This window comes from Oculina patagonica, chromosome 11, assembly GCF_052425735.1.
Source record: "Oculina patagonica isolate OP01 chromosome 11, crgOcupat, whole genome shotgun sequence".
Taxonomy (NCBI): domain Eukaryota; kingdom Metazoa; phylum Cnidaria; class Anthozoa; order Scleractinia; family Oculinidae; genus Oculina; species Oculina patagonica.
This window is the reverse complement of record NC_135768.1, coordinates 18,650,228-18,663,418: the sequence shown is the minus strand read 5'-3', so window position 1 is coordinate 18,663,418 and position 13,191 is coordinate 18,650,228. Positions and strand designations below refer to the sequence as shown.

Below are 13,191 nucleotides of genomic sequence, written 5' to 3'. Positions count from 1 at the left end.
TCGTGCATACTCTTTAAATAAATACATACTAATGATTGCAAGGGTCCTGCGCGACCTTAATGTCAATTCAACAACAGCTTCAATCATTATCAGTTCAGTGATGCGCTTCAACAATATTCAACAATTTCGTATTTTCATTATTTTCGTCCCTCTTATATATAACTAATCTCGCTGGAATCGCTCTAAAACGGCCAAAAACGCCACGCACGCACAGAAATCAACACAAGGAAACAGGGTAAGCTATGTATTTCTTTATAGTAATTTTTCGCTGCTGAAAGACGCTCGTTAAATTCCCAAACAAACTCTTATGAATTACGCTGTTAAGGCTGGTTCTCACATGATCGCATCGATCATTTGCACACATGATCGATCGTTTCGTTCTATCACATGATTGTTTTTTGTGTAATGTTCTTAAATAATCGCCCCGATCGCAAGAAAACTTTTTGAGAACATTACACAGATGATTACTAACGTCTGCGGCGATTGGGGTGATCACGTCGCTTGGATCGCCCGCGTTCTATCCTTCTAGCTTCTCTTTCCCTTCTTCGCCGTAAAATTGCAATAACTGAGAAGATATGAGGCCACAAAATGATTGTATTTCGTTGGTCGTAGCTCATACCAGGCGATCGGGACGATCATATGAGAACCCCCTGATCGCTTCTACTCGCTTCGATCGCCTACGATCGTCTCAGTATTTGCAAACTCGGGGGTTGAAGCGGAATCATGAATCATGAATCAGGGGGTTGAAGCGGAATCATGAATCATGAATCATGGCGGGAAAATTAGAAGGAATCATGAATTTTCGAGTTTAAAACTTAGGAATCATGAATTACGAGAGATAGTTAAAAGAATCATGAATAATGAATAACAAAATGGATATTCCAGCGATATTCTAGACTCGTTATTACAGAATCGATGCAGATCTAGAATGCTCACTATATCACTATACACCGATATTTTATTTAACTTGCGCATATTTGCACTTTCTGGACCTAATCTCGTTCCCACATCTTTTCGACTAACGTAGATCCTTTCCTAGGATCAAATTCAGTATATGCTATAAGTTTTCATGACAGCGCTAAAATAGGAGAGTGTGTCACGACACGTTATACGAGACTTCATTTCACGTTGTACGATACTAAATTGCGCGGAGACCTCACGCGATCACAGACCGCTAATTTTCGAAGGCCTGTTCTGCATTCAAGTATTGACCTTTTCGAGACCTTTGATCATGGGGAAACACAAGAAGGAGAAGAAAGAGAAACACAAGCACAAAAGCAGGCACGAAAGGTAAAACTTACTGATTTTTATATAATACTCGTGTTTTGATAGTGTCGATGATAGTGCGTGCAGTAATGTGGCTACAGATTTTGTGTCTGGTGTTTTGTTGTCTTAAAGTTCGTGACGATACGTCGAACGTTTGTTCTGACCCTAATTTGTGATTTTTTTTCTATCTGGGTCCTGTTCAGCCACAAGAGGAGGCGAACAGATAGCTCTTCCGACGAGGATGGTTTTGTTCAAAGCAGCAAAAGGTACGATGACTAGACTGTACAATATCGAACTAGACGGTTACAATATATAATGTGTCAACCAGTCCATATTTCATCTTTTTTATTAGCATCATTTCATTTCTTGGGGGGTTCATACTGGCTTAGTAGGTAGACCTTAAGTCCCAAAAGTATACTTTCTAGTCGAGTTGAACCATCATTACCATCGAATTTTACCGCCTATCATAATAATTTCAGGAAATTAAATGTCAATCAAATGCAGTTTTCGACGAATAACAGAACACGCAAGACTTGTACGACACGCAAATCATTTAACGTTTCGAAAATGTTCTTTCCAAAAAAAACTTAGCACTGGAAATCCCAAAATTAAAGGTATCAAACAGTTTTTGGACGTGGCCAAACCCAAGCTGCTCTGTTGCGTTTGTTCATTCATTTGGATTCGAATTTGGATCAACAAAAAACGGCGTTGTTTCAGTTAAATTCTTTCTCCGATAACGTCAGATAACGAGAAAGCGATAAGCCTTTGGCAGTAGCAAATCCTGTTTCGTTGATGCAGTTATAATAAAGATAGAAGCCAAACAAGAAAAACAGTGTTGACCTTTCGAGGTTGCACAATGTAAGACAGAAGCAAAAATCTTTTGCGCACCTACGTACACGCTTTTCTGTCACCTGAAGTATGCTTAAAATGTTAAATTATAACCGCAAAGTTTATTCACGATAGGTTGTGTGATAATATAAAAATTTACTTAATTAAAGGGTTTCCTGTTTGACAAAAAAAACACACGTTAGGCGATAAAGTGTAATTAAGAAGATAACCTAAGTGAAATAGCCGGACAGGGGGTGACTATTCCCAAAAAAATCCCTGAAAGGCAACCTTGTCTAAAATAAACAACTGCAAGTGGTTGTACTTAAAAAATATTCGTGCAACAGAGAAAAAAAAACAATCACACAGAAAATTATGACAATACTTTTTTTAATTCGAATGGTCCGCCCCTAACAATACCAGACCTTTCAACTTGTGGTTGGATTCAAACGAGTACAGTTCACGAGGCTGAGTTAATTGATTTTAACTCTTCAATATTCGGATAAAGAACACCTCATGACTCTAAGTACAGATTAAGGTGTAAATTTTTTTCATTGCTAATGCATTTAATAATGAACATTTTATCACTATCTTACCATTGTCTTAAACGTGTATGATTCAGAGGTTCGTGTTTAGACGCCACGCCGCTCCTCCTCACCCGCCTAAGTTTATGTCAATTACCCTCCATCCCCCCCCCCCACCTCCGTGGGGGATGTGCCAAAACGCTGATAACGGCTTCTTTTTAAAACTATAAGAAGTCGTCGATTGTAATCTCAGGCTATATATTGTTCTTTTTTCAGGAAAATGACAGATTTCTTTAGTTCCCACCCTAAAGAAACACCCAGCAGTAACCCGCGGCATGATGCAGGTAATTAAAATATCTATTAAGTGCTTTAGTAATAATATCGCTTGAAGCTTGTAAAATTCGGCATCATATTTTGCACGTTATTTTGCACTCTGCTTTCAGAACTTCTAAGGAAAGTCTGAGTTTGTTGTGGTCCCCCCACGATTTAATGCTCGTCGTTAATTCTAGCGAATAGACTTTCGTTTTGTTGACTTTTTGGTCTGGATCTTTCTATGTACAAGAAAGTAAACCAAAACAATAATCTAATTTGAAATTATTATTTAAAAAATCCGAGTGGCTAATTGTTTCCTTCCATATTATATACATTTTGTTAAAATTTCGATTAAAATTACTTAACTTGTCTAGCTAAAGACGAAACCGATCCGTGACATGAGAGCTTATTCCGTCGATATTTCGAGCCACTTGATCGACTCTTGAATACAACCTCGTTCACAGGGTCTCTCTTTAGAGAGAGACCCTGTGAACGAGGTTGCTCTTGAATAGATCTTGCGGCACCCAGGTTGATTATTGCCAGGCTTTAGACCCATTGTCCTTGACTGGGCTTTTTTCACTACCACACAAATTGTTTGGACTTTCGACAGCTTAAAGCAAATGTATTTTCCCCATTGTACCTTTAACTTCATAATTGAAGCTCAATTGAAACAGGCAATGAGCTAGTGCGCGTAAGCGCAAATTCATAACTTTCTTACATACAATTTTTTCCAAATTTGCAGCCATATCAATGAATACCATTTCAAGTCCAAACGCTGCACCGGATTGCGTTTTCTCTCTTGACGCTGGTAGTGAATTTGGGGTTACACTCTTTCTTCAACCACCATTGCCACCACCAAACCCTCCTGGCAGCTATCCACCACGCCAAATACGAAGGTGGTGGGTAGATAAGGATAGCGCGACATTGATAACGTTGAATGATGCTTTGGGCGAAATAAAGACATTGTTTGAGTCACCAAACACTTACACACTTCAATACCATGACGGTTTTCATCTCCTTCCCATTGTTAACGATAAAGATCTTCAGAGCTGTTTACGCTATTTCTTAGCCAATTTATCAAATGGCAATATCTGCCGTATCTATTTAGAAGAGAAACTAGAAAAGCGCGAAGAACGGTTTGAAGCGCAAATGCAAGTAAAGGCAGGTGTAGCATCCCTGACACGGCAGCTGCAAGTGGGTACGACTACTAATGGTAATGAAAAGTCCACCAATAGGAAAAACAAGATGACCGACGACGAGCGGTTAAACACATTTCGTGCAAGAGCTCTAGCTAAGCATGGTGAAAAGGCAGAAATTGTAAACAAAACCACTGCAAAATGCCTGTATGAGTCATGTTAAAAGAAGATAACCTGCAAGGAGTTCAATTTGCTGAATTTCGATAGGCATGTGGAACTGTGCCATGCTTCGAAAAAATCATTAGGCACTGACATTCGCATGCTTCTGACAATGATTGGTCAGAACAGTAAAAAGACCGCGGAAGAGAATGAAGACAAGCAGGATTGACTAGTACGTTACGACATCGACTTATGTAGTATAGATAAAACAGTCCTGATGTTTTGGTATTTAGTTCAATCTGGATTGCTGCAAAAATCACACATTTTTTACGAGGAAGTGAAAGCATTTTCTTCCAGAGCACTTTCATCCCTTTTCCCATCCAATACAAATTTCTCTCAAGAGTATCCTGCCCTGACCGCCTGGCTACAGTCTAATCAGTTTCTTCACGGAAAAGGATCCACTTATTTTTTCAATGGTATTGGTGGTCATGGACAAGGACATCTGGCAGATTTCATCATGACACCTGCTGAATGGATTGCAACTCATAATTTTGCTGGCTTGACACCTCGCACTATTACTGCTTTGCAGTCACCTTCACATGTAACGAATGGTGTTCAGGTTAACGATGTGCTCCAGCTTTTCACGTCTCTCGAGGGTGCAGAGGTTGTAAGTCTGAGAAAGCATGGGATGGTTGGTTACCTTGTTGTGACGGCAAGTGATGCAATGGCGATAAAACCAGGGCTCCAGTTCTCCCCGCAAGTAAATGGAGTGATCGGCTTGATCGAACCACCCGTGCTTTTGCCTGAAACGGTTAAAGAACTAGTAACAAAAACGGACGTAGAAGTAGGTAACCACTTAAAAAATTGCAAGTTTAACAGCCAGGCCTTAGAAATCCATGTGACATCTATGGATGATGCAGTCTCACAGCCTGTAGCAGTATATTATGGGGGTTCACAAGGGGGCTGTCAAGCTGTTGACGATTTGCATCAAAGCCTCCATATCCTTGACGTCTGTAAATCTTGTATTCTCCAAAAACGGGAACTTGAGTGTACCTGTAAGTGTGCCATCTGCTGGGATGAAAAGAGAGTGTGTCGGAATTGTGCTGCTGTTGGCTTTAAAGAGTGGCATCCAGCCACAAGACCGTGTTTGCCTTGCCACAACGCCAAACTAGAATGCAAGAAACTCCTGCAGTTTGGCTGGTGCACCGATTGTGAGTCCAAGCAAAAAGCTTTCTTAGAGCGTTTATCTTCTCGCTTTCCTGATACTTTCCAACTGCCTATGCCAGATCCTGCACACAACATCAAGTCGGTCCGGTCTGCTATATTTTGGTACTGGGTATTTCTTGATAACAGCCTCGTCAACCTGAAAATGCTTCTTGCTGTCCGAAGAGATACCAATCCTGCTGTATCCTTACCGATGAAAAAAGCTGTAACAATCAAGGCACTGAAAAACAAGGACAGAATGTCTGTCGAAACAGCAGTAGAAGTGTTGTCACCTGAGGTTCAGCGGGCCATACCAACAGAAGATGTCGTTACCACAATTGTACCTGAAATATATACATTCTGGCGGCAAAATAGACCCGGAATTCTGACATGCCCTGTAGACGTTGCTGTTCATCAACCAACCGGGACTATTTTTTTCAGCGACCAATTAACTCATCAAATCATGATGTCTGATTTGCACTGCCCAGCCAACCTTTCATCCATTGCTGGTGAAAGCAATTCAGGTTTACGTGACGGTAGAAAGAGTTTGTTTCAAAATCCCTCTGGACTCTGTATTTACGCCAACCTCATTTTTGTCTGCGATAGCGGCAACGCATCAATCAGGGTCATCGACATTTCTAGATTGGTGTCAAGGAAGAAAAATGACACTCTTTTCGTTGAAGCAAATGAGTCTGACGACCAAGACGACACTATTCCCATCGCCAGAAAGTATACCATCACTTGCACACTTTATTTAATTTCAACTACTAGATTGCCGCTGCTGAGACCGTTTTCAATTTGTATTGGACGCAAACTGATGCAAGATTATCCCGACTTCTATGTTGGTGACACCACACAGGGGGTGGTTTTTAAGCTTACAGATGTAACGATCAACAGTTCATGCAAAGGACGACTGCAAAAACTGTACCCAGGACCAGACAGTGATGACAGGATTCTACCCGTAGCTCTTACTTGTTATCAAGAAAAACTTTTCGTCGCTAATGGGCATGCCGAGAGGCCATGTATTCTTGTTTTGCACAATAACAGGGGCGTTTTGTTACGCCGTGTTGCTTCCCGTCTCCTCCCGTCTCCCTCTGGGTTGTGTCTTGTTGACACGCATCTTTTTGTTTCAAGTAGTAACCACTGCATCCTCAAACTACCCATCATGAATGACAATGGGGATGTGGAGCTATATTGCGGGAAACCCAACGAGCCGGGAAGTCAGGATGGCATCGTTACGTCTGCAAGGTTTCACTCCCCCCATGGCATTGCAAACATGGGGTCAACTTTGATCGTTTGTGACACTGGAAATAAGTCTATTCGACTTATTAGTAACGCTGGCCCTCTCAAAAAACTGTCATCTTTTGTGTTTCCCTATGCACAGTTGTTTGACCTCGATCACTACAGAGGGGAGCCAAGAAAAACATTTGATCAAGCACTAACAGTAGTTGAAAAGCTCGTCGAGTTTTTCATGACCTGGGGAGAGCAAACTAGACAAAGGACTGGCCGTGTTTCTACGCAAGGGCCCGACCAAATTATTCCTTACTGCACGCGAAGGTCATTTATGTTGATGCATGAGAGCCTGGTTCGCCTGGAGAACATACTGACAGAATTAGGTGCTACCGATCTTCTTTCGCAGATTCGTCTGAAAGCCATGGTCACGCTGATGGTGGAAAACTTCTTTTCCCTTATGAGGAAGGATGACCCAATGCCAACGCAGCTAGAATACGGGATTCGACGCGCATCTTGTGTCAGAGAGCTACAAAAGAAGATGTATCGTGGCCAATTTCACTATTACACAGGCCCTAAAAGCTACTACCCCAACAAAGTGATAGATGCTTGCCCCCCACCAATTTCCCAGGTTCTGCACCTTGAGACGGCAATGGAGAAGTTGTCCTTGGAAGACAAGCAACAGCTCCGCGAGTTTGCTACCACCTTTGGAAAAAGTGTGAGACAGCACACCGTACGGGACAAAAGCAAAGAGGATACTGGCCATTTACCGTACCAAATATCGTTTTGCACCCAGCAACGAGAGCCAGGCTCCACAGTTACAACCGCCTCCTTGCTTGGTGAACTCAATCCTGAGGAAAACAACGGGCCGCGTAATCAACAAACTCACGTTCAATACGAAGTATTGTTCCACGCGCAGGAGGTGCTTGCTGTAAAACATGCTCGACGCAGAGAACAATTTAGCTTTTTCCTGGCAGTGCTGTTGAAAGACTTACTCGTTAAGAGACGAACAGGAATGGAATTGGACTTTGCAGAAGACACGGCTGACCTTCTTTGGCTAGACAACAGCAACTCTGAAGACTCCCTCGTGTTTAAAGAGGCTTACAGGGACAACAAAAATTCGCCTTATGCTATTGTTGACCGAGTGAACATTGACATCACCACGGATGCGTCTGGTGCAAAACTTTACAATCTTCCTCAAACGGAAGTAGACAGAATTGAGCGAGCGTTGCAAGGAGGATGTGATACTGACGTAGAAAGCGACAACGAGAGTTCTGATGATGATGAGAACAGCGACGGTCTCCCCCAACGAACGTCTTACAGTACAAGGACGGGACGATCTGCTACGCGACTCAGGCTGTATTAGTGACATTGATGGAACCTTGAAACGTGGATGCATATTTATCAGAGATAAGTAACTGCCATGCGGTATGTTTTGAATCCATGCTTTAACCTCCAAACATTTAGGCAACTGTGAACGTTTATGCTATGACCCTTTTATCGTTTTGCAAGCTTCTGCGAGTGTCAATGACCTGTTTGAACTTCGTTTAAATTCCAATGCCAACTAGTTTCGAAACTAGTTCAATCGAATCCACAGACATAACAGAGCATAAAAGGAACATACTAAGTGTACAAGGCTCCTTTCGAACACAGCCCATTTCAATCTTTTTCCTTTCTAAACGAATATTACTTATTCGATTCGGTTTCCAGTCCATAGGGTATCGCGGACGTATAAAATCGGAAGTGATTGATAACACACTGACATTTTTAAAAAACGCTGTACTAGTTGAAGTTGTGTGTTGCTTTTAGAACAATGTGAACGGAAAGAATGATCGAACACGGACCATTTTTACGGTTTAAGTTGATCTTTCATCACACCTAAGTTCGAATCTAAGTGATCGGAAATGGAGATTTTGGGAATCGTTTTCCTTTTCAATAATTAACCACAAAGTGGCGTTTTCGATCATTTTTAATCGTACACGTGTGAAAAACGAAAACGATCACTTCAAGAACACCGTATACGACAGGACTGGCAACGTGTTGCTCTGATTTTTTGTTGTCACCATGACAACAGATACGTGTGGTGTGGACCAAAGTCAAAGTCAGAGAGTCCTTCTTCGGTTTCTCTTCCCTTGGGATTTTAATTTCGCCGATTACAGGATATTTTGTAAAATGGAAAAATGAGTTAGACATATTTAAACAAAGTGTATCATGCGCAATTTTATTTGTGTTTTCTTTCAGTTTTCCGAATAAAACAGTAACGAATGAATCATGAATATCGAAAAAAAATTGTAAATGAATCATGAATCATTGGGAAAAAAATGGTAGGAATCATGAATCTCGAAGGTCAAATGATTCCGCTTCCACCCCCGATTGCAAACGATCGATGCGATAGAAAATTAAGATAGGGGCAGTTAAATGAGAACCAGGCTTTACGCTACACAACATCAATCGGGTTAATAAATTATTTTTGCCACCTTTAATAAGTAATATTTTTCCAACTGGGAGTCTCTTCTCTTTTCGCTTCGATCTCAATTCCGTGAGTGCTAGCTGTAATAAGTAATGCATCCATACTACTTGGTTAATACATAATGATGAGTTTCGGGTGACGGATTCGTTCCTTTGAAGGATTGCGATGTATGACGTGAATACCTTCAAAGCTGTGCACCGTTCGGAAAACACGCAAATGTGGTTTCAAGGCACCAAATTTTGGCTTTGTTTCAATTTGTGCAATTTAACATTTCTGGACCATTTATTTACTATCAAATTTGCGCAGTACGTTGCATTGCGTGATCCAATAAGGAAACTCTCAAGCGTAACGGTTCATAAATTAATGAAAACGGAATTTGTAAATACACAGTATGCTAATGAGGCAAGTGTAAAATTTGATCGCCCTATAAAGCCTGGTTTTCACTAGCGACGCAAGGACAAGCGCAAGCACAAGCGCGATTACGCAAAAAGGACAAATTTTAATCCTTGTGTTTGTGCTTGCCGCAAGCACAAGCACAAGCATCAAAATGCAATGCGCTTGTGCTTTTGCTTGAGTCGAAGCCGTTTTCACGAAGAAATAAGACCTGTTATCCTTGCGCTTGTGCTTGCGCTTATGCTTATGCTTGCGTCGCCAGTGAAAACCAGGCTTAAGCTAGTAAAGCACTGTAACTCTGATCAGCCAGCAAATTGATGTAGGTGAATTTAACCTGTCTTCGTTTACACGGTGGAAAACATAAATATATATTGCTGTGTGAACTCTAGACAAAGTGAAAACTTGCTGGGATGCCTTGTTATTTATTATCAATGTTCGTGGTGTGATTTCGGAAGTAAAACAAATTAACATTTTCGTCAAAAAATCGCTTAGTTCATTGTTCATCCTTTTTCAGATAAACCTCAAGGTAAAAGCTTCGTACATATAAAGAAAAAGACCAGAACTGACAAACAACTGGAAGAGTGGGCTTGATCGGCAAGAATATGTCAAAATTTAATCAATCTGTCACCTATCATTTGCTTAAAAACGACCCTGAAGAGCTGCCGCCACAAGTTGACGAAGAAGCTTTGATTTCTGAAGACGACACGGCACAACAAGACACAGAGCCCACGGGCAAATCTTCCTTGTGGAAAGCGGTAGTGAACCTTATGAGTGACATCGAAGGCACAGGCCTCCTCGGCCTGCCGTACGTGATAGCTCACAGTGGCCTGGTGGCGATAGCGGCATTGCTGGTGATTCCTTTGATCACTTACTATACCGGAGCAATATTGATAGACTGTCTTTATGAGAAAAATAAAGCCGGTGAAAGAGTTCGTATCAGGTCCAACTACAAGGAACTGGGGAGAGCCTGCTGGCCTCGTTTTGGTGGTATTATAGTTGCCGCTGTCCAAATGATCTCCCTCTTTCTTCTCGCGTCATTGTACCTTGTCTTGTGCGCCTCGCTTACAAGCAGTATTTTTCCGGGGTTACCGCTGTCCGATAAGCTTTGGATGCTCATTGCAGCCGCGATTGGACTTCCAACAATATTCGTGAAGAATCTCTCCCAGGTTGCTTGGCTAAGCTTACTGAGTGTGGTAGCTTTGTTCGTAGCTGTAATCGCTGTTTTGGCTTTTGGAATAGCACATCACTCCACATGGGATGTCAAAACTATCTTAGTCTGGGACGTAAATGAGATGCCAATCGCTCTTGCAATTATAATTTTCAGCTACCTTTGCCATTCCGTTTTGCCTGGTGTCGAGGCAAGCATGGATAACAGATCACAGTTTCGAACAATGCTAGCATTATGCTACACCTTTGTTGCAATCCTTAAGATTGCGTTTTCTGTTTGCGCTTTTTTATCGTTTAGTTCAAATATCCAAGAAGTGATCGTGAACAGCCTTCCCATGGGAGTTATGCGCATGCTCGTCAACGGGTTTCTAATCTTAAACGTTTTGTTTTCGTATCCTTTTCGAGTCATAACCATAATCCAAACCATCGAGGAATCCGTTACGGTCGAGTCACTTCCGTTCAAAATTCCTGAGATTGTTTGGTTTATTGGTATTCGAGTGATCACCAATTTCCTGACACTTTTGCCTGCAATTTCCATTCCTCACTTTGCGCTTTTTATGGCATTCATAGGAAGTTTAACAGGATCTTTTGTTGCCTTGATTTTCCCAGCAATTTTTCACCTTATTCTGAAAAAGGAAGTGTTGAAATTGCATCACTATATATTTGACGTTTTAGTAATATTCACTGGAATTTTTGCAAGCTTATTTGGTTTATTTTTCACAGGGAAGTCTCTGCTCCAACATTACAACTCACTTTGAAAAGAGTAGTGGCCTGGGGCCTCCATATTTGTTTATTGTTATCCCTAAAATACTGTGGTCCTCTAGAGTAGCAGTTTCTATTGTTTTGGGCCTAGGTGCATTGTTCCTGTTGCTTGTTTCCATGTTCTTTCAAAGGGGAGCGAGCCATTTATGTAAGACCCCTGTTTTATAGTGAGCTTATTTGGTCACTGTCATCACTAACTTTCTGCCGACACATCGAATAAAACGAGGCAGAAAAGAAGGTTTTATCTTTGATTACTTTGGTAGAGACTTCTCCATCTCTGAAAAATTACTATAAATATTTATTGACTAAATGAGATTGCTGTGAATCTTTTTCTCGGATACACTTCAAAGTTGTGTTTTGTGTGGGAGGCGAGGTGGCCTAATGGTTAGCGCGCTCGACTCCGAGTCGAACGGCCCGGTTTCGAGGCCTGGCCGGGCGCTGCGTTGTGTTCTTGGGCAAGACACTTAACTCTCACAGTGCCTCTCTCCAACCAGGTGTATAAATGGGTACCGGCGAATTTACTGCAGGGGGGTAACCCTGCGATGGACTAGCATCCCATCCAGGGGGAGTAGCAATACTCCTAGTCGCTTAATGCTATGGAAACCGGGATAAGCTCCGGCTGTATGGGCCACTTGGCTCGGACACAGACTTTACCTTACCTACCTTACCTTACCATAACGGCTTTAAGCCTAATATATAAGTTTTAATTAACAGTAATGAAGAGACAATATATTAACATACATTCTTTATTCAAGATGCAAGCTGAAGTTACAAGTAGAAACAAAAAGAAAAGAAAAAAAAGGCATCAAGAAAAGGAAGTTACGAGGTTAACCCTATAAGAACTCCCTAAAAAAATACAAAATATTAGTAGTTTCCAAACATCTGTAAGCATTGTAAGTTACATTTTTAAAACAACACATGGGCATTCTGAACTTTCAAAGGAAATTAAAATAATTAGTGCTATGAAGTATAAAAATTGCAAATGTGATTTAGTATTGCTATACTGTTACTTAAGTGTTGATTAATACGAAGGCCGAGAACTTAAGGTTTTTCTTCTGAAATAGAACCTTTACTGAGATTTTGTCAAACTTTGCCTATTGACTGTTTATGTTATAGGAACTTAAATTTTGAAATTAAAATGGGGGGGGGGGGGTGCCCATGCTCGTTTAGGAGCAACAGCCTCTTGTTTATACCCAATAAATCCTTATAAAATCACCATGATTATAGTCATGATTGCTGGCTAAATTCACGTTTCCGACGATTATTTCTTATTCTACACTGTGAATTGGTCCACTTTATTCTACAGAAAGAAAGTTGCTACTCAATTCAAAACGACAGAAAAATCGATAGGTCGCCATACTCGTTTTCGAGGAAATGATGATTTACCTCTCTGGCGAAGTCCAGCCGTAAAGAAAAAGCTGCCATTTTTTATGCGCGCGCGCTAAACACGCGTGAAATTATGCGCAGTAGGGATGCGCAATGCAATACTGGAGAGTTGGCAATTTCCAAAAGTTGTCGGGTCGTTTACAAGAGCTTTTTATTGCAGAGTTTGTGTGACAATTCAAGGGCGGGGTTTCATGAATGTGGCTTAAGGCAGGGGCAAATGTGGATTTGAGTGGGTAGAAGAAAGAAGATTATTTTTGGAACACCACCATTTAAGCCTGGTTTTCACTACCTACGCAAGCACAAGCGCAAGCACAAGTGCGATCACGCAAAACGGACAAATTTTGATCCTTGTGCTTGT

The 13,191-nt window shown here is 41.3% G+C and overlaps 1 protein-coding gene across 1 annotated transcript; it reads left to right on the top strand.

The window, feature by feature from the left end:
• Window positions 1-67: 67 nt before the first annotated feature.
• On the top strand, window positions 68-11,803 carry LOC144630170 (vesicular inhibitory amino acid transporter-like). The gene is made up of 2 exons (XM_078488469.1): window positions 68-235; window positions 10,033-11,803. The coding sequence occupies exon 2, from the start codon at window positions 10,121-10,123 to the stop codon at window positions 11,441-11,443; it is 1,323 nt and encodes a 440-aa protein (XP_078344595.1). The 5' UTR covers window positions 68-235; window positions 10,033-10,120; the 3' UTR covers window positions 11,444-11,803.
• Window positions 11,804-13,191: the final 1,388 nt, after the last annotated feature.

Excerpts from the sequence above, each read along its gene's own strand:
- LOC144630170 (XM_078488469.1), top strand. The coding sequence starts at position 10,121 with ATGTCAAAATTTAATCAATCTGTCACCTATCATTTGCTTAAAAACGAC.